Raw genomic sequence first — 24,747 nt, 5'->3', positions numbered from 1 at the left:
TTGTATACACAAAGCTTGAGCTTAGATGAAAACATGAGTCAACTGGAGAGATGGCTCAGTGGTTAAGAGCACTGACTGCTCTTCTAGAGGTCCTGAGTTCAAATCCCAGAAACCACATGATGGCTCACAATCACCATCTGTAATGAGATCTGATGCCCTCTTCTGGTGTGTCTGAAGAGAGTAACAGTGTACTCACATACATAATTTTTTTAAAAAAAAAAAAAGAAAACATGAGGCGAGGCAGTGAGGCCTGAAGCGGTAAGTCGGAGCCCCTTGGGTGCTGTTTCTTCACCTTGAACTGAGAGAGAGAGAGAGAGAGAGAGAGAGAGAGAGAGAGAGAGAGAGAGAGAGAGAGAGAGAGAGGAGAGACAGAGACAGAGAGACAGACAGATAGACAGACAGAGACAGAGAGACAGAGCGACAGAGACAGAGAGACACACAGAGAGACAGAGAAACAGAGACACAGAGTGAGAGACAGAGATAGAGACAGACACACAGAGAGGGACAGAGAGAGACACAGACAGAGAGACAGAGACAGACAGAGAAACAGAGACAGAGAAATAGAGAGAGACAGACAGAGAGACAGAGAGAGAAGTCAGACCAGGTCTCCCCAGCCTCATTACCCGAGTCAGACCATTTCATCCCACCTGTTTCTGCCTATCTGAGGCACGCCCAGGTAGCATGGGCACAGAGCTCTGTCAGGACTCCTGGGCTGGGGATCATCTTCAGGGATCTGACAACCAGCAATGGTCAGATAGCCCATAGACCGTTCTGCCTGCATCAGTCTTGGCAAGGCATTGCCAGAACAAAGATGGCTTTGCCATCAGCACCCACCCAAGGCTTCTCTGCAGCCCTGAGCCCTCACCTGGCCCTGCCTCAAGCTCCGTGCTCCTAGCAGGGCATTGAGACAGGACTGAGCTATGGGCTAATTTTCTTTATTCTGTTGTCTCCCCTACTTCCCTCAACTTTCTTTTTCATTTCCTTTTTCTTATCCCGTTCTTTTGAAATATTTGGTTCTTTTCCCTTTGTGTGTGTGTGTGAAACCCTTGAAAGCTCACAAACTCAAACCTATGGGGCCTCCAGGTAGGACATGCATGGGATGGAAGATGTGTGTAGCTCTCGTCTGTCTGAGTTTGGGGTGGGGCAAGCCCTCCAGAGCTCATATCCCATCCTAGAGCACCTGCCCTATAGTCCTCATGCTACCATCGTCAGACCCTGCCACCTGATGGCCCCTTCCTGCCTGGAATCCCTGTGTTAACCTATAGCTCCTTCTGGGCCAGTGTGAGCACACCTTGCCTCTCTGACTCCTGCTTCCTTAGCTGCTGCTTCCCTGTTGCTGGATCCCTTGTCCTTGGTGTGTCTTGTTCCTCAGTGTGGCCTGCTTCCTGCCTTGTCTTAGAGCTGTGGTTCCCTGCCCTGCCTCTACTTATGAGCAGTGTCAGTCATGGGACTAACTGTGTTTCTAAGGGATCAATGTTTAGGACCAGGAGCATATCCCAGACTAGAATCTTACTTTGGACATCTGCCCTAGGTTCTCCCTTCCAGAGTTTGAGTGCCCCCATGACCCTGGAGTCTTTATACCACAGTGGAGAAAGCATGAAGGCCCAGGGAGCAGAGCCATTTATTTATTCTGGGTGGTGGCTCCTTCTTGCTGTGTTCCGGGCCAACTTGGGAAGCAGGAGACATTCTTTTCCCATGTGCATGTAGCTGTGCTACTCAGGAAGTCGTACCCCACATGTAGAAGGTGTGCCACCTCCTTACCCTGCTTGGGTGCAGTCTATGCTGGAGGAAGACCCCCAGACCACCACAGCCCTTACGAAGTGGGTCAGTCCTTCCTGGCCTGGTCCAATAGCAGGTATAGGTCCTTTTCTCTGGAGCTTCGACCTGTCTCCTACCTTTTATGGGGACTGGACTAGGAGATTAAATACTTGACTCTCAGAAGGGTCGTTCTCCTGGTAGGCCCTTGGACATCTTCCCAGATCCCAGAGGCACAGGTAACTGTGGTAGTAGCATTTAACAGCCTGCCTCTCCCGGGGCTCCCAATCTCCTGGCAGGTGGAAGATCCATGTCCTGTCCTGTCATGCTTCTCCTCACCTCAGCCCATCTTCTCCAGTCAGCACCACATTCAGAAAGAAAATGTCCCTCAGAGCCCCCAACCTGAGTGGCTGGAGTTGTCCCATGAGACCAACAGTATTCTCGGATTAGCCCATACTCTCCTGGGGTTGCTCCTCCCCCAATCCATTGTGACTGCTCAGGGGTGACCAGCTATGTGCACGGCCCCTACTCCCATGTGTCTGCCCCTGGTTGCTGCTTTTGTGTGTCCTGGGCATGCATCCAGTGTGGCTGGGAGGGTTGGTTTTTCCTGTGTCTAACCTGACCTATGTGGTGGTGGTGAGTGTGGGAGCCCAAGGCAGAGGGCTGGGCCAGAGACCCTGCTCCAGGCCCCAGGGCTGGGTGAAAAAGTGGAGGGACGGACCTCATGGCACCAGCCTACTAACATACTGTTCCTGCTTCACGATGACCTGTCAAGGACAGTGAATGGCTTGGGGGAAGGGAGGCAAGAAAGGGTAGGGAGAGAGAAGCTCACAGGGCTTAAGGCTTTCTATTCTGTTTTGTTTTGTTTTAAACCAGGATTTTCAGAGCCCTTCTAGGTCTGATCCTGGGGCTGTGGCTAGGGAGCAAAGAAGGCCCAAATGTAGCTACCCTTGTCAAAGCCTGTGCAACCTATGGGGGTAAAAGGAAAGGGGAGAAGATAGGCAGGGGCGGAAGTGGCTCAGGGGTGTAGGGTGGGTCTCTTTCTGCTGTGGAGGGACAGGTTTGGAGGGAAAGCAAATTGGGCAATGAACTCAGCAGCCCTTCTGTTTTAGAGGTGGTGGGGGAGCCATTAAATGTTTGAGTGAGAGAAGAACAGGGCTTCTGGGCATGTTTGAGAGACGGACTGGAGTGGGGGTGGGGCAGAGAGATGGTGAGAGGTTCTCTGTGAGGTGAACAGAGGGAAGAGGAAGACACAGGGCATTTCTAGTACCTATGGTCACACAGACAGGAGGGCTGTGCTTTTTAACTGCAGGGTCAAGAATGAAAGACAAGATGAGGTGGGGGAGGGGGTCCTGAGGAGCCTGGCGTGAAGTCAGGGCTGTGGGAAGCCAGTGCTGAAAGGATCTGCATCACGAGGGTGTCCTAGAGCAGGTAGGGTCAGAACTGGGAAAAGGGTGGCAGGGCCTGGAGTCATAGGAGTCAAGGAGGTGGGAATTTTGTGGAATAGGCATTTTCCAGGAGGAGACAGAGGGTCTAAGGCAGAAAGTGGGTTGCGATGAGGAGATTTTCATTTCTATGCGGCAAGGGTTCACCTTCCCCATAGGAACATGCCTTCCCTGATACTGTGTCTGTGGCAATGGATTGAACAAACACCAGGGCAGGCAGGCAGAGGCCTGGCACAGGCTGCCAGCGGTGTGTGACCAGGTCAGGAAAAGGATCAGAGTCATGTTATAGGTTGAGGGTCCTCAAAGCACCAGGGCCCGATGAAACCAGACTTTTCATTTGTTTGGGATAATCATCCTGTAGACCTGGATATGAGCTTCTCTTTGCCCAGCACAGCCCTTTCTGACCTTCCTCCTGCACCATTCCAGTCTCTGGAGGCAAAGAAGCTCTGTAAAGGGACCTTGAATATGTTGCAGTGCTGTTTGCAGCTCCTTGAAAATTTTCAGAGGCAGGGAAATAGAGTGGAAGAGAGGTTGGGGAGGAGACACCCTACCTGGACTCTGCTCTCTTGATCTATTCTGTGCTGAAGGGCTGGGTCCTCACGGCCTGCGGTCCATTTCCTGTGCCTGAGGCCCCAGGCCCCAGGAGAACTGGGAGAAGGGGTTGGCATAGGTAAAGACAGCCCTGGAGCTTGGGAGAGGTGGAGGCACTGAGCCTAGCGCTTCAGGTGTTCTACACCCATACTCTGGCACCTGCTGTTTGCTCGTGTGGATGGCGTAGATGTGGGTGTGCAGAGCTGAGCTTCAGCTCTTAGGGGGTTAGGCTTACTCACCTCTCCTTCTCTTGCCTCAGACTCATTCCGCCTCTGAACCAGCTGGAGCTGCTGAGGAATCTCAAGAGCAAATCTGGACTCACCTTCAGGTCAGCACAGGGTCTCCTCCCACACTAAGGCTGGAATGCTGGGGCACAGTGGGTGGCTTGGGTCTCCCGAGGGGATCTAGACCTTGGGCCAGTGACAAAAGCCCTGGGATGTGCTTGGCTACTAGTCTTAAAGACTAGTTAGATTTTGCTAGCCGGATTAAGGATCCTGTCCCTAGAGGAGTAGCTGGTTAAGGGGATGGGCACGAGGTGGGTGGGTTAAGGAATGGACTTCGATAAAGGATCGTCTGACTCATTCATGGCTCGTGCTTAGGTGGGAACTGGTGTCCCAGCACTGCGCTCCCAGTGTTGTGGGTGATGGCATGTTCACAGGCACCTGCTGGTCCTTCAGTTATAGAATCTGTGACTCTTGGTGTTTGAACCAGGGATGGGTATAAAGAAGGGCTTGCTTTCCACAGAAGCAGAGAATGGGGCTACAGCCCCAAGCAAATTTCTGTCTCCAAAGAGCCTTTGGGGGGACAGGAAGGTGGTAGTGGGCTGATGGTAGGCCATGTTCCTAAACATATGTGAGCACTTCCAAACCTGCTAATGTGACCACCAGTGACCCTTCTACACCCGGATTTTCTGAGTGGATTCTGGATCCATTCACAATCTTCCATATAAGAAGAGAGAACTTTGGAGAAACTAACAAGGCAGAAGCTAAATAAAGACACAGGCAAAGACTGTAGTATTATAGCCACAAGCCAAAGTCACCGGGAGTGGCAGGGTGGATCCTCTCCTAGAGTTTGGGAAAGAGTTCAGCCCAGCAACACCTTGACTTCTGTGTCTCTACTCCAGGGCTGTCAGATCTAACAACCTGATTATAATGCCATGTTACTGAAGCTCTAGATAACTCAGATTCAGAGCCGATAAAATGGGGTGCTCTTGTAGCAAACACCCAAGAGTGTGAGAGTGGGTTTCAAGCTGGGTAATGATTGGGTCCGGAAGAGGTTTGAAATGCACATTAAAACAAACACACGTCACCTTGAAGGGATAGTGGAAGCATGGAAGTTAAAAGATGCTCTGAGAAGTCTCCCAAGAAGTGAGGTTTCTAGTTTATGGTTGTGGTTGGTTCCGTTGCCTGTAGGATGTGTCAAGGCAGGAACATCATGGCAGGAGGGTGCAACGGGTGAAAACTGTTCATCTTGTGACAGTTAGGAAGAAGAGAGAAACAGGAAGAATCCAGGGACATGACTCACCCTTCAAAGGCACCCTCCACTGATCTGTCTTTATCTAAATTCCCTGCACCTGCGAATATCCTATTCTCTATGAGCTCATGAATGGATTAACTCAGGGATGAGGTTAACTCGATCACTTCTCAATGATGCCACTATCTGGGGACCTAGACCTCAGCCCATGACACATTCAAGGAGATACTTCATATCCAAACTAAATGGGAATTAATACCATTCAGAAAGAAGTCAGCACATAATGTGTTACCGAAACTGTACCTGTGGTAGAGTATCAAAGGCTGGCTTGAGTTGTGTTCCCGTTGGGTGGAAGCAAAATCACAGGAGGTGGATTTGGATGCTTGACCATTGAGGGAGGTTTCCTGCCAACTACGAAGAGTACAGCCTAATTTCTCCTTGACGTTCACTGTCAAATTTCAGAAGAAAACTAAGTTGGGAAATCCCTCTGAGAAACTTGAACTTGGAGATCTAGGGACATTCTCGGCCTGTCCAGACAGCAAAGGGTTATGCCTGAGGTGAAGCACTTCAGGGAGAGACAGCTCAGTTCCAGAGCACTGGCTGCAGATAGGGCAGAAAGTAGATGTGTGACTCAGGTCCAGTCAATCGTTTTGGTGGAGGTCAGGAATGAAGAAGCTTATACAGGAGGGCAGTAGAAAGGACTCTTCTAGAGTAGACTGACACCCACTCCTCAGCTACCTCAGGTCCTCAATAGGATGCTCATGTCTAATGGAATCTATTCTAGGACTGTCTCTTGGTTGCACACAGGACTCTCCTGACTAATGCCATTCATTCTGAGCCTCTTTGGGGTCCTACAGAGGACCCTAAACTAGGCCCTTACTCTGTGTAACTCCTCTGTAAGGGTCACAGAAGGAACCAGGCAGTATTTGGAAATGTATCGACAAGCCCTCGTCATACAAAAGACTGACCTGGCACTGCCCTCCTGAGGGGTACCATGGGTCACTCCTCAACTTCCTTTCTTAGCTAAATAAGATCCAGCCACCATCTACTTACTTTCACTAAAAGGAACCAACCCAAGTAAGGCAGATAATGGTCAAAATGGCTCTGCAAGCCTGGGGATGACTATTGGCCTTAATACACCATGGACTGTGACAAAGTCCTTGGCTGATTCCTGCTGTCACAGAAAAAAAAATTGCACAGGAGGGAAATTCCATTAAGTCAAGAGCTTTCTCCAGCTACATTTTCTTCCTGAAGCTTTATTATTATACTAGTATGATTGTGTTGAAATGAGCATCATCCATTAATATTCAATAAAGGACCCCCCTGGGTCAGAAGACCACAGTTCCCTTGGGAGCCCCTTCCTTCTCCCAGCCTTGCTCCTGGCCTTGTAGTACCTCATCAAGAGGACAGGTACCCTAGGAGGAGAGGACAGGTACCCTAGGAGGATGGTTCTCTGCACCAGGCCTCATTATGTACAACCCAACCTGTGGACAAGAGGATAGGTGTCAGGTCTAAGGCCAGGGGCCTGAGTAGGTGAAAGAGATCCTAGAGGGGGCCGAGGGAAGGCCCCTTTCCTGGGCCACTGTATGTGCCATGGGGCTGCCAGAGGGGGTAGCTACTAACTCTTTGTTCCTCTATTTGAAGGAAGGAGCCACAGCCAGAGCCATCGCCAAGGTCAGTTCCTCCTGCCTCCAGCCACCCTGGCGTGTTCTATACCCATCTTGCCTTGTTCCCTCCGTGTACAACGTGTGTCATAGGGCAGGACTACCATGGGGCCCCATGTGTGCTTCTCTGTGCAGCAAGTGATTGTGTGTCCTGGCACACCCAGGGTCACTTCTCAGTTACAGCCTCCTCACGGGGGTTTGAGCAGCAAGGAGGGTGGGGCTTCTGGGGAATCATCCACTCCAACCCTGCCCTTGGGCTAGCCCCACAAGGAACTCTGAGGCTGGTTCCTGTGTGCCCTGCAGGGATGTTGCTGGAATTTGCAGCCCCAGGTGGGGTCCCTTCCTTCACTCTAGTGGGGAGGAGAAAGTATTCAGAATGCTGGCAGAAGGGAAGAGGGAACTTGCTCCCTGATAACCTTCCGGGGTGGAAGATCCAGGGTCCTCCTGAGGAGGTTAAGATGCCCTACCACTCTCACACCTCCAAGGATATTCCTACCTCACTGCTCTCTCTGTCTCTCTCTCCTGGTCCCTGCTGACCTCCAAGGCTCCATTTGCTCTGGTTGGTTAGGTGGGGGTCCCGTGTCAGCTCTGCTCAGTAGAGAAAGGTGGAATCAGACTGTGTTACCCTAGCATTTACAAGCAAAGAAACACCGTCTCCCAGACTTTGAGTTCAGTGTGCATCTGCCTGGGTATTCAAGGCCTTCAGGCTGAGTGTGTCCCTCCCCGAAGTGACCTGCCCATAAGATACAGTGTGTATATGGCTCATAGATTTAGGGTCTCAGAAGGAGATTTGCCTGACACCTAGTGACCTCCCAGATACCGGGATTACCTAGAATATCTAAAAATTGCCCTTGTACAAGAGAGGGTGGAATTAGGCTGAACCCATTCTCTATCCATTGGAGAACAAACGACACTGTCCTCTCCTGTCCCACAAAAGGATGATTTATAGGTGGCGTCCTGAATGACAAAGAGGGCAAGGCTTCCCAAATCAGTTAAAGGGACAACCAATGTGGCAAACCTTGGTCACTAAGGAAATTAGCTGGAAAGACACGGGCAGTCTAGCGTAGTCTTGGTTGTTGACATGTGGAGGTAAGAGAGCTAGCTTCGCCTGGCCTTGGTGTGGGTAAATCAGGAGAGTATTGGCAGCCTCGCTGTGCCAAGGGGTACCCACTCCAACTCCTCACTGTTCCTCAGGACCATTCTGGTCTGCCCCTCTCTCAGTACTATTTCCAGTGACCCCTGAGCTGGGAGGCCCTTTGGTTATGGACACCAGGGCTGTGCCCCGGGGTGGACCAAGACTGCCCTGACGGTGATGGGTCTGGAGGATTCTTGTCTCATCTCCATACCACCCTGACTGTCTGACCCTCGCACCCTGACTGGGAACAAGTTGCCCAGGAGGCTCCTGGCCTCTAGCAGCTCCTTGCGCTTGCTGCCATAGCTTTAGCGCGAGTCTCGTCTCAGCCTTTCTCTTTCTTTCTCTCTCTCTTGTCCTCTTCTGCCCCCATCTGGAAAATCTTGCTGCCCCCAAGTGCTTTAATCACTGTTACTGCCCTTCTTGGGCCCCTTTCTCGTCTGCTCTGTCTTTTGGGATGAGGTGCTGACCCTGAAAAGCAGGACTCAAGGTGAGGACCCATGGGAGCCCCCTGGCTCTCCGGTATGTTCCGTGGCTCCCCTGCTCTCCGCTCTGCCACTCCTCTGTCTTCCCCGCGTGTCAGTGGCCCCTGCCTGCCTGTACCTCCACACCCTTCCTCCAGGGCTAGTATCTACAAGCCCAGTCCTTCCAGGACACCCTGCTCCCAAAATGCTCAGTTGAGGCAGCAGATTTGCCGTCCCTGGGAAGGGTGTGCAGGTCCTTTGCACGGACACTGGGATCCTCAAGGAGGTTGGGGCACCTGGAGAGCCAAGTGCCGAGGGAGTAGGGAACAGTTTCTGTCAGTGAGGACTCCCACTCCTTCATTGGGATGCACACCTGCTGGCTAGGTAATGGAGGGTGGGGTAGTATCTCTAGCCTCTTTCAGGAGTAGCTAAACTCCCTCTTTAGCACCAAGAACATAGGAAGTGTACAGGAAACTGCTACTTAAGAGACACATAGTGGGGTGAGCCTACCCCTGGGCTCTTGTCTAAATGCTAAGTTTGGTGGGGGGTAGCCTGGTTCCCCAGAATCTTGCTATCCTTAGACTCAGTCAGTCTAGCAGAACTCAGTGGCCGTGTTTCTGGCCACCCCTGGACAAAGCCTTACGCTTTCCCTGGCAAGACCAGCTGACATCTTTCTGGGCAAGTGGGCGGTGTGAACCCAGGACCCTCGGCTACCTAAAGGTACCTTCCTGGTGTGTTGTACCTCATAATGAAGGTGCATGGGGTGGTTTGTTCCTACATGACTAGGCTGTAAACATTGGGGGACATCTGGGTCAGGGGAGCCAGGGCAGGTGGGAGCTCAGGCCTGTGCTGTACCAGTGTTTTTTTTGTTTCGTTTTGTTTTTTGTGACCGCAGTTGCTGTGACTGTCTTTTATGGACTCACTGTCCTTCTCACTGTCTCCTACCCTGTGCCTAAAGGAGCCCCTTAGCCCTGGCTTTGCCCTTCTTGTCCATACTGGTCCAGTCTTCCTCACAGATGGCGGTGTCTGTGTGTCTTGGTGCCCATCTGCCCTGTCTGGCCTTAGGCAGTGTCTGTGGGCCTATCTGTTCTCCACTGGGCTTGGCATACTCACGGGCAGGCCAGTTGGCGTCTGCCTGTGATTGAGACCGGCCAACCATTTGCACATAAGGTATAGCTTCACTTTGCTGATGGGGCAGAAAAATGACATCAGAGGGAATAGTCATAGCAGCCCAAATTGGAGGCCTTTGGTATCCACCAATCAGGGAAGGCTGAGGAGAGCAGCTTCTCCGGATCTCATCAGGCTCTCGAGCCATGTTTTCTCAGACAAGAATGACAAGCCACATACGACATTCATTAAAATGAACACAACTGGAATTCATTCCTGAGCTTCAGTGGCCAGGGGTGGTCAGTGGTTACCCAACGAGACAACACAAGAATCAGACATGGTTTCTATAGCAGACCTGGGCTCAGGCCCAGGATTCTCATGGCTACCCAATGAGACAACACAAGTATCAGACAGGGTTTCTATAGCAGACCTGGGCCTCAGGTCCAGGGTTCTCAAGAAGCCATAGAGCTGGGGAACAAAAGGGACATTTGTCAAAGGTGCTGGAAATGAACCACCTCTGTCTTTTGTTCCCAGGACGGACTTGGGGTCCAGGGTCCAAGGAGCTAGGAGCTCACTTGCTTAACAAGCTATTTAGCCCTGGATCAAGTCACAGAGAATGCTGCAGATACACTACCCTGTAGTGAAGCGGCAACCATCCAGCCTTCATCTTACATCTCCAGAGTGTCTGAGAAGCCCAAAGCAGCTCGTCTACCTAGAACACCAAGCCTATGTAGACGCTTGGGCAGAAGTCTTCCCAGCACTCAAAGTCCTGCAGGAACGGTTTCAGAACTAGCCTGCCTGGTCAGCAGATACTCTCTGGAACTTAGTTCCAATTTTAATTTCTGTTGATGCCAGTTAGAGCGGTGTGTCCCTTTGTGTCTGGTGGGGGAGGGGGTGGCGACTGGTGCAGTGAGTGACACATGACATAATAAACATGTGATGGGAAAACGGACTGCTGGGCACTCCTAGGGCTTGTTTGTTTCTGATTTGAGATGGTCCTATATGTTGGTTTCCTTGGAGACGAAGTTTGTGAAGTGCTGTTTTAACTATCCAGGAAGAAGGAAGGCCTGGAGGGAAAAAAAGAAAGCTTGTTTTTGTAATTTTTGCTTTTCCTTTCCTTCCTTTCCTTTCCTTCCTTCCTTCCTTCCCTCCCTCCCTCCATCTCTCTCTTTCTCTCTTTCTTTTTTTTCTTTCTTTCTTTCTTTTTCAAGATAGGGTTTCTTAATCCTGACTGTCTTGAAACTCCCTCTACAGACCAGGCTGACCTCAGAGATCTGCTGGCTCTATTCTCTCTCTCTCTCTCTCTCTCTCTCTCTCTCTCTCTTCTCTCTTTTTCCTTTTCCTTCTTTTTTTTTTAACTTAAACATTTTTTTCATGTTCTAATGCAAAACAGACCTCAACAGTCTGGGAGATTCTTGGAAAGGGTCACTGTTTTCTGGGATTTTGCTAAGGTTTCTCCTTGGAGCTCTGTTAGCCCAGGCCATGGCAATAAGGTGGACTCGTGCCATCCCAGAAGAATGTACTTGACCAGTCCTTCTAAATATGGCTACGTCTCCAAGCCTCTTCTCTTAAGCTTCCATCTAACTGGGGGCAGCCATTGCCTCCCAAACAAATCAAAGCCTACTACTGACAGATTGCAGGCTGGTGTGGCAAAACCTCGCCGCTTGCCAATTGGTTTGCAAAGCTAAATTGCACATTTTTCCCTCCCTGAAAGGCGCATGCTTTGCAGTGGTCACATCCCAGACTATCTCCATCCACATCTGGCCTCCTGCAACATCTTGGTTCATGTATTATTATTATTATTTTTGTTGGCATGAGTATAGCAAAAAAATAATACGTCTCTTAAAACATGAACCCACACTCTGGCTTTGGAAGGAAAGGGTATTTTTGGAGGAAAAACACAGGGATTCTTTCTCTCCAAAAATAGAGAACCGTTTTCTTTCCCAGGCAGCAGAAGACTTTTTGCGCGCTCCCTTTTCTTGCTGTCCCTGCTCAGACACAAATACTGCGGCTGGGGGATTGTGAGCCTGAACTCCCTAGGTGGTCACAGTGCCCCAGTTATCTGCTCTCTGTTCCGGTCCTGTCACCCGCCCCCAGGACTAACTATACTCTCCTCATTTCCAGTAAAGGCAGACCGTGCCGAGGGTGCCTGTGTGGATGCTGCCCCGGACACTCTAGGTACCACGCAATGCTCGCACGGACTGACCACGCTGCACGCTACTGCCCTCCCTGCTTACTAGAGGTTCAGGATGAGCCGGTACATTGCCCACCCAGCTCTGAGTCCCTCGATACCTAAACACAGGGCAGAGCTGGGCGCCTGGCCTCCGACTCTAGACAGAGCCCCCTCCTGCCAGAGCAGGGGGCTGGCTGGCCAGGGTTACTGATGTCTACAGTTCAATAACCTTCAGGGAACATTTCCTCTGGGGCCGGCCACTCTGGTACCTCTACTAGGCTTTTAAGGACCGACCCTTAGCCGGCACCTCACTGAGGGAGGCAGCTCGCTGTGTTCTGGGCTCTTCGGGGGCCCCCAAAAGCCAAAGGCCATGTCTCCCCCTTCTGACTTGCAGGCCTGGTTTAGGGAAGACTGGAAAAGGATGCTGAAAAGAGCCTCCTAACCCTATGCACCTTGACTACACCCTTCCCTTTCCACTCCCCTGTCTGTTGTCCATGTATGAAGGCATCTGTCCTGCTTGCTCTGGGGCCCCTGCCTCCCGGTTGCCCTCCCGTGCCTGTCCCTTTCCTGGCTGGAACAACCCAGCCGTGTTCAGGCAGCTGTGGTGGCCCCCGCATGGGGGAGCCCCCGTCGTGTGCATGCGTCCGGCTGTGCCGAGCAGCATGCTGTGCCTTTGCACCCGTGCATGCTCCGTGTCCTTCTCCACTGGGAGAGGGGCTTGAGGGCCACCTCCCCATCCCACGGGCCTCTCCGCTGGCTCTGTGCGCTGGAGGCGGGTGCTTGTTGGGAGAATGTTGCAGTTGCAGACAGACTGGGTATCTGTACTGCCCTGGGAGGCAGCCTGCTCAGGCTCTGGCTGAAGCCGCCTTGCTTGTCCACAGCATACGTGTCCAGGTGCTTCTGGCCACAGGTTGAACCTTTAGGACTAAGAGGCTAAGGCCAGGCTGCTTGAAGACCAGAAGGGGTAGGAAGAATGGGCCTTCAGGAGCCCAGCCATTGTCAGCCCTGCCTTCTGTGTTCTTGTGGATTGTCCCTCGGGCATCCTTAGTCCAGGCACAGGCTGGGCAGTTCTCTGTGGATGCCGGCCCCCTCCATTGCTGTGCCCATGCATTGACTAGGGCAAAGGCCATCTAATGGCTGGTTTCCTTTTGAATTTTGCTCTGGAGATTGTGACAGGAAGCAAGAGGCTGGGGTTTGCTTGCTTTCCAGATTCTTCCTGAGCTGACCTCTGGCTGGTGTCATACCCCTCGTATATTGGGTAGTTCTGTTCGTGGGCTCTCTTGCTGGGGCTTTAGGAGAAGCTCTGGAGACCTTCCTACCTGATGCTTGCTTTCATCTTGGCTTGGTGGCTTGGGAGGTGAAAGGGAGTCCCTTAAGCTCTATCCAGGGCCTCCATCCAGGCTCTAGAGATGTGGAAGACTGTGAGGAAACTCAGTGTCCTGGTAGTAGCAACCCACCTTGTCCCTTTCTCTGACAGAGCCTCCTTCTGAGGAAGGGACAGTGTGGAGAGTTGCAGACAGAAGAACCAAGACTAAGGGTGGGGTCTCTTTCCTGGAAGCTATAAATCTCCTATGGGCTGCAATCCTATGTAAGGCTAGAGTCCAGGCCTGAGGTTGTGTGGTTGATAACTTCTGATGGCTGTGGAAGAAATTACTACTAGGATGAAAAAGTGGCTGACTTTGGGTGACCTGCTTGGAGACACCTGTTCAGTCTTTCTTGTTGCAACCTTTGCAGAAGCCAGGGGTGGGGAGGCAGTAAGAGCCTGACTTGCCATCACCAGTCATTGCCCCTCACTCCTTGTGACGGCCAGGGTTAAATGTAAACTGAACATTAGCTGTTGTAACATTGAGTGAGTCCTGGGACCCTATCAGGAAGTCAGCTCTGTGACTTGATTCAATATGGTCCACACCAGGCTTGCTTAGTGATAACTCACTTCCCTTACTGAGTGCTACTGGGAAGTGTGTACTTCCTCAGTCTAGCTTCTACCTCGCCTATCCAGGGGGGATCGTGAAAGACACATTATCTTGGGTCTCCAATAGTTCCTGTAAGTGCGGGGCCCATAGGAAGAGAAAAGAACATTTAGAAGCCACAACCCCCTGAATATTGTTTTCTTTCGATCCAACTAGAACCATTTAGAAAGGGGTCAGAAAGTGGGTGGATTCTGGGCGTCCCTGGCCACAAAAGTCTAGACTCGGGGCTATTTTCCAAAGCTAGTGGATGCCACTGGCTCCTGATGCTCCCAGGACATGGGGCATTTTGAAGCTGCCTTAGTTTCCCTGTGTGGGTTTCGTGTCCTTGGCGTCCTCTTCTTCCTTCCTCTTCTTCAGAGAGTCTGAGCAGGTACAGATGGCCTCCCAAGTTGCCTACTGTCCAAATGGGTTTGGGAGGACCACCAGTCCCATCTACAGTCCAAGGTGGGTGGACATAGCACCGTGGCCATCTTCTCTTGTATAGACAACTCTGTGTCGTATGCTGCTGGATATATCTCTCTGGCTGGTGGCCCATCGCGGGACACCGTGGCTGGGGGAAGTTGAGTTCTGAGGCACTGATGAGCATTGCACCTTCCTTGGAGTTTACCCTTAGTACTGCCAGGTGTTGGCATGGGCCACGTCTGAAGCTCTCCTGGGAGGTCCTGTGGCTCCTATTTGGCTGAACAAGTGAGTTCTACTTCACAAGAAACTTCCTGCCTTCTGCCTCTGGAGCAATGATGGTGGAATCACCAATGGGGAAAGTGACCCTGGACAGAGAGGCCCATTGCCCCAGAATAAGGGTGGATGCCACCTCTTCCTGGAGCAAGCTAATCACGGACCTTCTGTATTTTGCTATCTAGATTACAGTGAACCACTGAACTCTGGAGTTAGGAAGAAACATGGGGCAAGGGAGGTTTTAGGACCTTCTAGTTTGGCATGCCAGTGGGAAAGAGTTTTGGTTAGGGGCTGGCCATCACCTCTCCGTTTCTATAACCATCATCTGGGACCAAGGCTTGGGACAACCAGTCCTGTAATAATCAAAGCCTAGCTTGATAACCTCATCCCTGATGTTCCCCTAGAAACACCCTAGAGGAGGGTCTGAATCCCAGAGACCAGACAGTGTTAGATATAGTGTTCCACATAGAGGCCAGGCAGTTTATGGGACTCAGAAAATACTGGGGCTCAAGTGGGTCTAGACGCAGTAGTTGTAATCCTGATCTCTGATGGTCCTGGGACAGGAGATATAATGATGGTTGGGGCTCTCTGGGGGAAGTTGGGATGGGGGCAACAGGGGAGTTCGTTAGCTGGGCTAGTACACATGAAGGTCCAGGGAAGAGATCGAGTCTCAAGTGTCTGGAGATGTCTAGGAGTCTTTTGGGGAAACAGACAGGACAGTGTGGAGAGGGCCCTGGCACCTTGAGGGATAGCCGAATAATTTAGGAGTCCCACCGCCGTTGCCCTCCCAGCTCTGGCCACACCTGTGCGGCTCCTCACCTCTACCCTGTGCTTCACCAGCCACAGCTCCCTGTTCCCAGTGTGGTTGGTTACTCTCTGGACTTGCATTTCCCTCCTGGCTTGTGGGCGGGCATCAGCTGCAAAGAGACTTGCAAGCGTGACTTGTTATTTCCAGAGTGATTTCTCTTGCTGTTTTTCTGTGTGTCTGTCTGTCTGCCCGCTCTGTCCGCTGGTCCGTTATTCCTGGGAACAGTCAGAAGGTCAGTTTGAAAGATCGTGTCTTCTCCAGCCCCCGAGGCGTGGCTGCCAAGGGGAAGGGGTCTCCCCAGGCCCAGACGGTCCGGCGGTCCCCCAGTGCGGATCAGAGTCTTGATGACAGCCCAAGCAAGGTGCCCAAGAGCTGGAGCTTTGGTGACCGCAGCCGTGCACGCCAGGCTTTCCGTATCAAGGGTGCTGCATCCCGGCAGAACTCAGAAGGTGAGTCGGCCAGCATCACCTTCCCCAAGGCTGGTGGCTGCTGGGGGGAGGACGGCAGTACTTGGCTATAGGGCACAAGTGGAAATCTCTTGGAGCAGGGAGCTCCTCTTCCTATTCTTTTAAGCGACGGTGTGTAAGACAAACCACTTTAACACACACCATCCACTGTCTTGTAATTTCATGATTTGTCACTTCTTCAGGCAATGGAGAGAAAGTCCCTCTAGGCATCACCCTGGCTCTCTCTAGTCCAGCACTGGACTCCGTGCCTATTTCTCTCTACCTCCAGTCTGTGCATATCACATGATATTGAGCCTCATAGGGTCCATGGCGGCCATTCCACATTGAGCACGGTGTCCCCAAGGATCATTCATGTTGTCAAGTGTGGTAGCTTTCTTCATTTCTGGGCTGGACAGTGACCACAATGCGGTTATCCTTTTATCTGTTGGCAGGGATATCCTTTTAAACTCTCATGTCGTCCAGGCAATGGCTTTTGGAGAAGGCACTGAGAAAAGAGAGCTATAGAGAGGCATGGGGTGGAGAGGGGGGCAATCCAGTGCATCAGAGGCACTGAAGGGCTATCCTGGGGGAAGCCTGAGTGGCTCTCGAGGATCAGGCTGGGGGTTGTATCCTGTTGTGATTGTCTGCTCATAGTCTGTGCTCCCTTCCACCTAGAAGCAAGCCTCCCTGGGGAGGATATCGTGGAGGACAACAAGAGCTGTAACTGCGAGTTCGTGACTGAAGATCTTACCCCTGGCCTCAAAGTCAGCATCAGAGCTGTGTGGTAAGGGACCCCTTGCTTGATCTGCATGAGAGAGCCCTGTTCAGTGACCACATGAGGTCTTGCCAAGCTACCAAAGGCCATAGCTACTGGGAAAGCACAGGGAGTCTAGCGGAGGACTCCTGCCTGCTCCAGCCTCATTATCTGTCAACCTGTTCCCAGAGGACCAGGGAGTCCTGATAGAGCTGGCTAGACCTGAGAACCCTGGACTGTATGGATGAAATAGGGGACAAGGGCAGGGGCATATCTTCAGACGATCAACAACTGCCCCATACCAGCGGTTCCAAGGAGGATGGGACTTGTCTTGAGGCTTAGCACTGAGTGGTCCATGGTGGGGCAGGTTAAATGGGTAGCCCAGTTGAGAATGGATACTACTTCCCAGGGACTGTGGTCTTGGAGCTGCTTTGAGGGCGACAGGCAGGGGGAAATGGGAACTGGCCCCTGTCAGTGTAGCCTCTGTCTGGAACTCATTATCTGTCCATCCCTGCAGTGTTATGCGGTTCTTGGTATCTAAGCGAAAGTTCAAAGAGAGTCTGCGCCCATATGACGTGATGGATGTCATCGAACAGTACTCGGCTGGACACTTGGATATGTTGTCCCGCATCAAGAGCCTGCAGTCCAGGCAAGAGCCCCTGCCTGTCCAGTCTGGGCATGAACAGGGCCCTCCGGGACAAAACCAGGCATGGCACAAGGGGCACCAAGGGCTGGGTGACAGGTGTGCAGAACAGGGCCAGTACCAGCTTTGGAGGTCTCTTCCCACCTTGTTGGCTTCTTGTTGCTTTCCGCTGTGTTTTCACACTGTCCATTTTTAGTATTTCTTCTGCCCCTTCCCCCCTTTTCTCTTCCACTCCCCCTGCACTGTGGTGGCAAGTGTCTGTATGTGTGTGTCCACATGTACACATGTGCACACGTGTGTGAATGTGTATAGGTGTGGGCATCTGAACATACCTGTGTGTATGCTTAAGTGAATGCATGTGTGCATATATGTGTGCAAATGCTCACATGATGTATGGGTGTATGCATGAGCACCATGTGCTGTGCTGTGTATGTGCAGATGTGTATGGGTGTATGTGTATGCATGTGTGTGGTATGTGTATATATGCTGATAAGGGAGAGTTTGTGACAAGACAGAAATGTGCGACTTCTGTGGGCCCTGCTACACAGTGACCGGAGACCCCAGAACTGTTCTTCCCAGGTACAACCATCTGCCTCCTCATGGTGGGGTTCTGCTTTCTGAGTAGGAAGCACATCAAAGCAACCACTGGGTTATCTGTGTGTGAGAGCAGCTTACTCCAGAAGTTATGTATTCATGCATTATGTACCCATGAGTAAGACCTGAGTCCACCCCCCCCACATGCATTCAACATGTACAGATGTACACGTACAGGCCCATGATCATGATTGTCTGAACCTACCCTCAGCATGCTCACAGGAGCATACATATCCTCGATGCACAATATGCAAGTGTGCATTCCCCAGTTGCAGGAGGATACAGATGTGTGCACAGCCTATGTTCACAACTCTTCCAGCCTACTCCATGTCCCATGTTCCTAGGCACACACCCTTAACCACAGACATCACTCACACATGTGAGTGTTTGTGACCCCTGTGAGGACCTATTTCCTAAGGTGGGACACACCCTGCTTTTAAAACTTGGAAGTAGACCAAGGATTTTGGGTAGGCAGAGAGTAAGGACAATAGAGACAGCCTGAGGAACTCGTTATGGTCACAGAAGTTGCAGCAATGCCCAGTGTCAGGGGCAGGATTTCTAGGCCATGATTTGTTCTCATAAGTGAAGGCCAGGGAGATGTAGACCAGCTCAGGCCGGGGTCTCTTAGCGGCTTCCCCAGAGTAGATGCTGTGCATGTACTGTTTGTGGGTGAATGAGAATCCCTATCCTCCAGCCTAGCCCCATGTCCATCCCCACAACTCTTTGCTCCGCAGGGTCTTTCCTCCATGGTTCCCTTTTCCTTCTCGTTCTGTCTGGGAAACAGACAAAACAGACTGCTAATGAGGGTTCATGCTTCCGGCCTCGGGTGCAGGGTCCTGTTGCTCCGAAGCTGAGGACTTAGTTCCCAGCACCAATCCAACCTGTACTCTACCCGAGGTTCATCGGGCAGGTTGGAGAGTGCTTGGGACATGGGAAACGCATGGCAGATGTGAGGGCCAGCGTGTGGGGCCACCGTTCTGTTTTGAGTATGTTTTTCAGAAGAATCACTGTTGTCAAGTTCCTTGTTTCTATGCATGTCCAGCAACTCGCCTTGAGTTGTTTACGATGTGTTTTGCCGGTGTCTCTCTTCTTGTTTACGCTGCCAGGATAGATATGATTGTGGGCCCCCCACCCCCTTCAACTCCCCGGCACAAGAAGTACCCTACCAAAGGACCCACGGCCCCTTCGAGAGAGTCACCCCAATACTCACCTAGGTTAGGATGCACTGCCTCCTCCCGCCCTGCCTGTGAATGGCCAGCCCCTTTGCTCTAGGCCGCATGATGGCAACACCTCACACTTTTCTTCCCACAAGGCAGGGCACATTCATGTTCTCTCTCTTCCTAAAGGGCATGCTAGGGAAAAGGCTACTCCTAGTCAGGGCTGGTCAGCAGTGCCTTGAGTCCTCCATCTACAGGGATTGTATGGATCTCTCCATGCTATCTGCTAAGGCTGCTGACTCAGAGGACCTCGGCAGATATGGCATCGTGAGCTTGACCAGCTCAGAGCCTTCACGCCTGCTCATTACTGGGGTGACCAACATGTACATGGTCCTGACCTCGGCTCTGTGTAGATAAAAGCAGATGGGGTGCTTCCCTGGCCCCCTTCCTTAGGTGTGAGATGCACCCGCCTGAAGAATAAATGAAGTCTGGGGGTGTAGCTGATGGGTAGAGCACTAGTCGGGGCTTACCTAGCTCAGGATAACATGCCAGGCGTGTGTAAGGCCCTGGGTTCAATTCTCAGCATTGCCAGGGGCCAGAGATCAATGAGAAAATCCCCACAGGATTCCCAACACCATGCTGGCTCTGTTATTTCTGGTGTCATTTCAAGTTGCCACCACTATCACTGATGTTATCGATAAGGAGGATGACATCCAACCCCTTTACCCTGCCCAGATGGCAGATTGGGGCCAGGAAACAGTCAAATGGCAAAACCCAGCTCTGATGTGGTTAATACGGGTGTCAAGGTCTCCCGGCTACCCTGGGACCACTCATAGAATTCCGTCTCCCTCTGGCAGGCCTGACTGTCCAGGAAAGGGAAAGGGAAGGCAGACAGACACTTGTCTGTCTGTCAGCAGGAAATAGAAGCTGGGAAGCTCAGAGAATTTGGAAAATGGGATCTGGCAGGTATAGCGTCTGCCCACTCCTTGGGGCAGGGTTGTTGCTCATGAGGTCAAAGGTCAATATGGTGAGTGTATCAGTTCATGAGAGAGGAACCAGGTAGGGAACAGCTCTTGGTCAGAGGACATCTAGACTGAGTGGCCCATGACACTATCTGCCAATAAGACTGAGGTCCATTTAGTCCCTTAGGACTTGCCACCAGTTATGGCAGCTGATCATCCAGGCCACGGGCTGGGAAAACCCCATACGACTCAGAACCCCCTCAGCCTCCTCCTAATGTTGCAGCTACAGACACACAGGAAAGGTGTTAATCCAAGAGGTGAGAAGCATCTGGGGGGTTAAATCTGATGCCCCAGCCTGAACCTCGGGGAAGGAGGTGGTACAGGATCCTTAGAGGACTCTTGCCTGGCTACCTTGAAGCAACTTGAGGCCCACCCTGAGATCCGCCAGGCAGACGGCTCGTCATGTGGCCGGAGTGAAGGGGCTGTGCGTCTGTGCCTGGACCATGTGGACATTGGGACATCAGGGAACCTGTTCCCTTACCATTGCCACTGACATCTGCTTGGAGCCAGAAGGTCCCTCCTGCCTTCCCCCCCTCCCACCCTCTTTTGCATGAGCCCAGCATGAGCCCAGTGGAGCATGCAGAGGCTGCCCCTGGCTGATCAAGCCTGAACCTTTCTCTGGAGTTGCCACAAAAGCAGGCAGGGCACCCCAGTTTGTGGAAGTAGAGGGGAGCCTGCTGACGCGTACCTGCCGGAGTGCGCTTTGTGTGTGAGCCACACGGCTCCGCTCGAGGGCCCTTTACTCTGGGTGCGTTGGGCTTGCAGGCTCTACACAGGTTCTTTTTTTCTTAAGTGGCCTGCAGATCCCAGCCCAGGCTCACCCTTGTGACACCAGCCCTGCCACAGCCCTACGTGTCCACGTAACACGCCATGGATCTGCTGGTGCCACACTGGGCAGATAGGAACCCGATCCTTCCCTTCTTGTTGGTGTTACGGCATCTTTACTGATCGTCTCAGTTGAATTTCTCATCTTGTCCAACACTTACAAGTGCACGCACTCACTCGAGTGGGTGTGAGTGTGCCCCCACGTGTGAGTGAACACACATCACTCTCGTGCATCAGCACACTCGCGTGCCCGTACCCCCCACCTCAACCCTACAAAGACCTGTTGGCAGCACTCATCTCTCCCCTGGTTGTACTTTGGCAGTCTCCTGTGTGGCCTTTGTTTTCCTTCTCCCTCGTCCTGATGCATGGAGCTGACACTCACTGCCTCCCTGCTTCTGTCGTCCTCGCTGCAGACATTTAACACTGACCTTGTCATACCCGTTGGGGTCCAAGGAACTCCGTGGCACATTAATGTTGGAGTAAAGCTGTCAGGGGTGGGGTGGGGTACGTGGGTAGAGACACAACCTCTCCTACTCTGGTCCCTTGGCCCACCCACCACCTCTGGTCTCCTGGATCTCAGTTTGCTGTGAGACCGGTCAAGGCCTGGAGAGAGACATGAGGCAGGGCTGATGAGGGTAGAGCCGCGCTAGGGAAGAGCGGGGAGTGGGCCCTGGGGGGACATTTCCCTTTACTCCTTGTTAATGTGCCAGATCCCACGGGAATGGAACAGATAGGATACAGGACCCAAGGTGTCAGGAGGCGGCCTGAGATCATGAGGCACCAGTGTCCATCTGCCTGGCACCTACTGCCCCCCGGTCGGCTCTGGACAGGGCTTGGAGCCCAGATCTGGGGGGCTGTGGGTTAGCCCAGGAAGAAGGGGCAGGGGCCTGGTCACACCCTCTCAAACTCATACTTGGGGGCTGGGTCTCTATTCCTGCTAGAGTGGACCAGATTGTGGGGCGGGGCCCAACGATAACGGACAAGGACCGCACCAAAGGCCCAGCGGAGACAGAACTGCCCGAAGACCCCAGCATGATGGGACGCCTTGGGAAGGTGGAGAAACAGGTGGGAGAGGCTTGGGAGGGGAATGGCCTCTGCTGTCTCCCAGTCTTATTTTGTTAGCCTATGGTGGCTGAGCAACCCTGGAAAAAGGGTAGAGGCAGCGGGAGGCGGCAGAACTGTGCGGGATGCCCCTGATTCCCTGTGAAATCCTATGATCTTGTCCTCCTCCTTCTCATAGTCAGTATCTGGATATTGGAAATGCCTAGAGGGGTAACTGTCAGTCATGATTTGTATGTGAGGGTCCTTTAGCAGGACCAACCACTATAGAACTTGCCAGAAGTTGTACACGTCCTACTTCTCCCCCCTCCTCTCTTTTCCTTGCCTAATATCTATCCCCACCCACTCCCCTGGAAATGGATCCTTAGGAACCATTTCCTGTGGTGACAGGAGACCTTTCTGGAGTTGGCCTGAGCTCAGGCACACACTGACCAGTAAGCTCAGGGTTTGATCTGTTAGAGTCTGAGGTAGAGGAAGGGCAGCTCCAGGGTCCCTTCCTCTGCCCCCTTTCACCTGGGTACATCCTGGGTCTTCTCCTCCAAAGTCCAGCCCAGCCCAGCGACTTCCATTCTTGCAGGTCTTGTCCATGGAAAAGAAGCTAGACTTCCTGGTGAGCATCTACACACAGAGAATGGGCATCCCACCAGCAGAGACAGAGGCCTATTTCGGGGCCAAGGAGCCTGAGCCGGCACCACCCTACCACAGCCCGGAGGACAGCCGTGACCATGCAGACAAGCATGGCTGTATTATTAAGATTGTCCGCTCCACCAGCTCTACGGGCCAGAGGAACTACGCCGCACCCCCAGTCATGCCCCCTGCCCAGTGTCCCCCATCCACCTCGTGGCAGCAGAGCCACCAGCGCCACGGCACCTCCCCCGTGGGAGACCATGGCTCACTGGTACGCATCCCACCACCCCCTGCGCACGAGCGCTCACTGTCTGCCTACAGTGGGGGCAACAGAGCCAGTACCGAGTTCTTGAGGCTGGAGGGCACCCCAGCCTGCAGGCCCTCTGAGGCAGCCCTGCGGGATAGCGACACGTCCATCTCCATCCCTTCGGTGGACCACGAGGAGCTGGAGCGTTCCTTTAGCGGTTTCAGTATCTCCCAGTCCAAGGAGAACCTGGATGCCCTGGGCAGCTGTTATGCAGCTGTGGCGCCGTGCGCCAAGGTCCGGCCCTACATTGCAGAGGGCGAGTCTGACACAGACTCAGACCTCTGCACACCGTGTGGGCCACCCCCACGCTCTGCCACTGGCGAAGGCCCCTTCGGAGATGTGGCTTGGGCAGGGCCCAGGAAGTGAGTCTGGGTTGGGCTGCTGGCCCCATGCCACACCCACTCTTGTTCAGTTTTAGAGCTGGAGTTCCAGGGCCTTTCTTAAAGTGACAGAGTGGCATAGAGTAGTGTGGGTTGTGAGGATGCTCATGGGATCTTGCTCTCAGGGTCAATGTGGAGTGGAAATGAGGCAGGGTTCCTTAGCACATACAGTAACATTTTATAGAAGTTCTTTTCCAACCAGGAGAGGGAGGTTGAGGCCCTGGGAGCTCCCTATGGCAGCAAAGCTAGCCCTGCCTAGTCCTCTTGGGGGACATATTGCCCTGTGAGTGAGGAGGGACAGCGTGATGGTTAGCCTCTGTGAGTGGGGGTGTGGCTGGGAGCAAGTCCGTGGGAGGTAGTGGTGAAACAGGCCCGTCTACTGCTGATAGCCAGTCCTGAGGCCCATGGGTCTCTCAGTTTAGTCTGGAAGCTCAGGGGTATAGTAAGTCACTGGAAATGGCCCACTCTCACACCTGACTGCTTATCCCTCCATCCCGACTGCCCCAGTAAAGCATTACCAGACCCACTGTTGGGTGTGGTTGGGCAATGCCCCTCGTCCCTGGGTAACCTAGCTAGAGAGCTGCCAACATCTTCCTCCCTCTTCCAGGTTATGTGGATCTTTCCATGGGAACCCTCTTTAGGTCAGGACCCTTCTCCTGGAGCTGAGGAAGGAGTGAGGCCTCAGGGACCAATCTGGAACTTAGAATTGATCCTTAGACTCTCTTGACTTCCACCTCTTAGGGGAAGACTCAACTCACACCCTTTTCTGAAAGGGTTTCTTCAGCAGGTTCTGGCTGCCTCATGCCAGGTACTGTAGCCCAGTAGGTATGAGTTGACACTTCACGGCCTCTGCTCTTCCCTGGTGTGGCACTGGCCTCCAGGCTATGGCCAGCACTTCAAGAGAATCACCAGATAAGCAGACCAGCCTTAGCCAGGGCACCTCCTTGCCTGCTGCCCACTTGGCTCTACAGATTCAGGCAGGGCTAAATGACATGACGTCTTCAAACTGCCGGCTCTTTCTACACGAGAGCATGGCCTTTGAGCCTGGTCAAGGATCCTTCCCAATGAAGCTGGCCATCCAGTCATTTATCCACTAGTAGGTCCCTGGTCTGTGGCCCCTGGGTGTTTGAGGAATTGGGAACACCTTGGCCTCTACTCTGGTGAGGAATAATCCCTGTCCATCCTGTGAGTGGGCATCTTGGGCCATCCGCAGCCGACTTTAGAGGGAAACATGGTAGATATAATAGAGCCCTCGGTTGTGGCCCCATAATATCTGGCCCAGAGGTGCCTGGCATTAAATGATAACATTTTGGGGTGGGGGCCCTAAACCCTCTTGCTCTCAGTTTTCCTGGTCACTGAGGACAAGCGCTACAGAGCTCGTGCTTGGGCAGAGCTTTATTTACTTCTTCCGCCCTTTTGAAAAGTGTGTTCTGGCAGGGGTAGAGGCAACTTGGATGGGGGGAGCTATGCTCAGCAGGAGGTACCCCATCCCTGAGGAGAGCTTGAGCCATGTCTCTGTCAGGGACCTGGGTGTTTGGAGGGCTACGTCTGCTGTAACCCATATGCCCTCCATGTCAGGGCTACTAGGATCTCGCATCTGGGTGCCTCTGCTAGGATCCTAGTCAGGAGCCAGTCTACGTTTGTTCCAATAGGTGCACGTTCGTTCTCTAAGGCAG

General features: G+C 52.6%; 1 protein-coding gene across 5 annotated transcripts in view; it reads left to right on the top strand.

Moving 5' to 3' along the window:
• Kcnq2 (potassium voltage-gated channel subfamily Q member 2) overlaps positions 1 to 23,290 on the top strand; it is a 52,946-nt gene extending 29,656 nt beyond the window's left edge. Inside the window, exons 9-17 of one of the 5 annotated variants that reach the window (XM_032904960.1) lie at positions 1,054 to 1,083; positions 4,051 to 4,119; positions 6,909 to 6,938; positions 11,756 to 11,809; positions 15,483 to 15,706; positions 16,379 to 16,487; positions 16,975 to 17,106; positions 21,640 to 21,763; positions 22,335 to 23,290. In XM_032904960.1, the coding sequence (XP_032760851.1) occupies positions 1,054 to 1,083; positions 4,051 to 4,119; positions 6,909 to 6,938; positions 11,756 to 11,809; positions 15,483 to 15,706; positions 16,379 to 16,487; positions 16,975 to 17,106; positions 21,640 to 21,763; positions 22,335 to 23,057 (1,495 nt within the window). In that variant the 3' untranslated portion in view covers positions 23,058 to 23,290. Of the gene's footprint in view, positions 1 to 1,053; positions 1,084 to 4,050; positions 4,120 to 6,908; positions 8,551 to 11,755; positions 11,810 to 15,482; positions 15,707 to 16,378; positions 16,488 to 16,974; positions 17,107 to 18,800; positions 18,909 to 21,639; positions 21,764 to 22,334 lie in introns of those variants that run through there. The other 4 variants (XM_032904963.1, XM_032904961.1, XM_032904962.1 and 1 more) reach the window with 4 other exon arrangements.
• Positions 23,291 to 24,747: the final 1,457 nt, after the last annotated feature.

The sequence above is a fragment of the Rattus rattus genome, chromosome 5, assembly GCF_011064425.1.
Source record: "Rattus rattus isolate New Zealand chromosome 5, Rrattus_CSIRO_v1, whole genome shotgun sequence".
NCBI lineage: Eukaryota > Metazoa > Chordata > Mammalia > Rodentia > Muridae > Rattus > Rattus rattus.
Note: the sequence above shows the minus strand (reverse complement) of the source record. Positions and strands in the feature narration are given on the sequence as shown.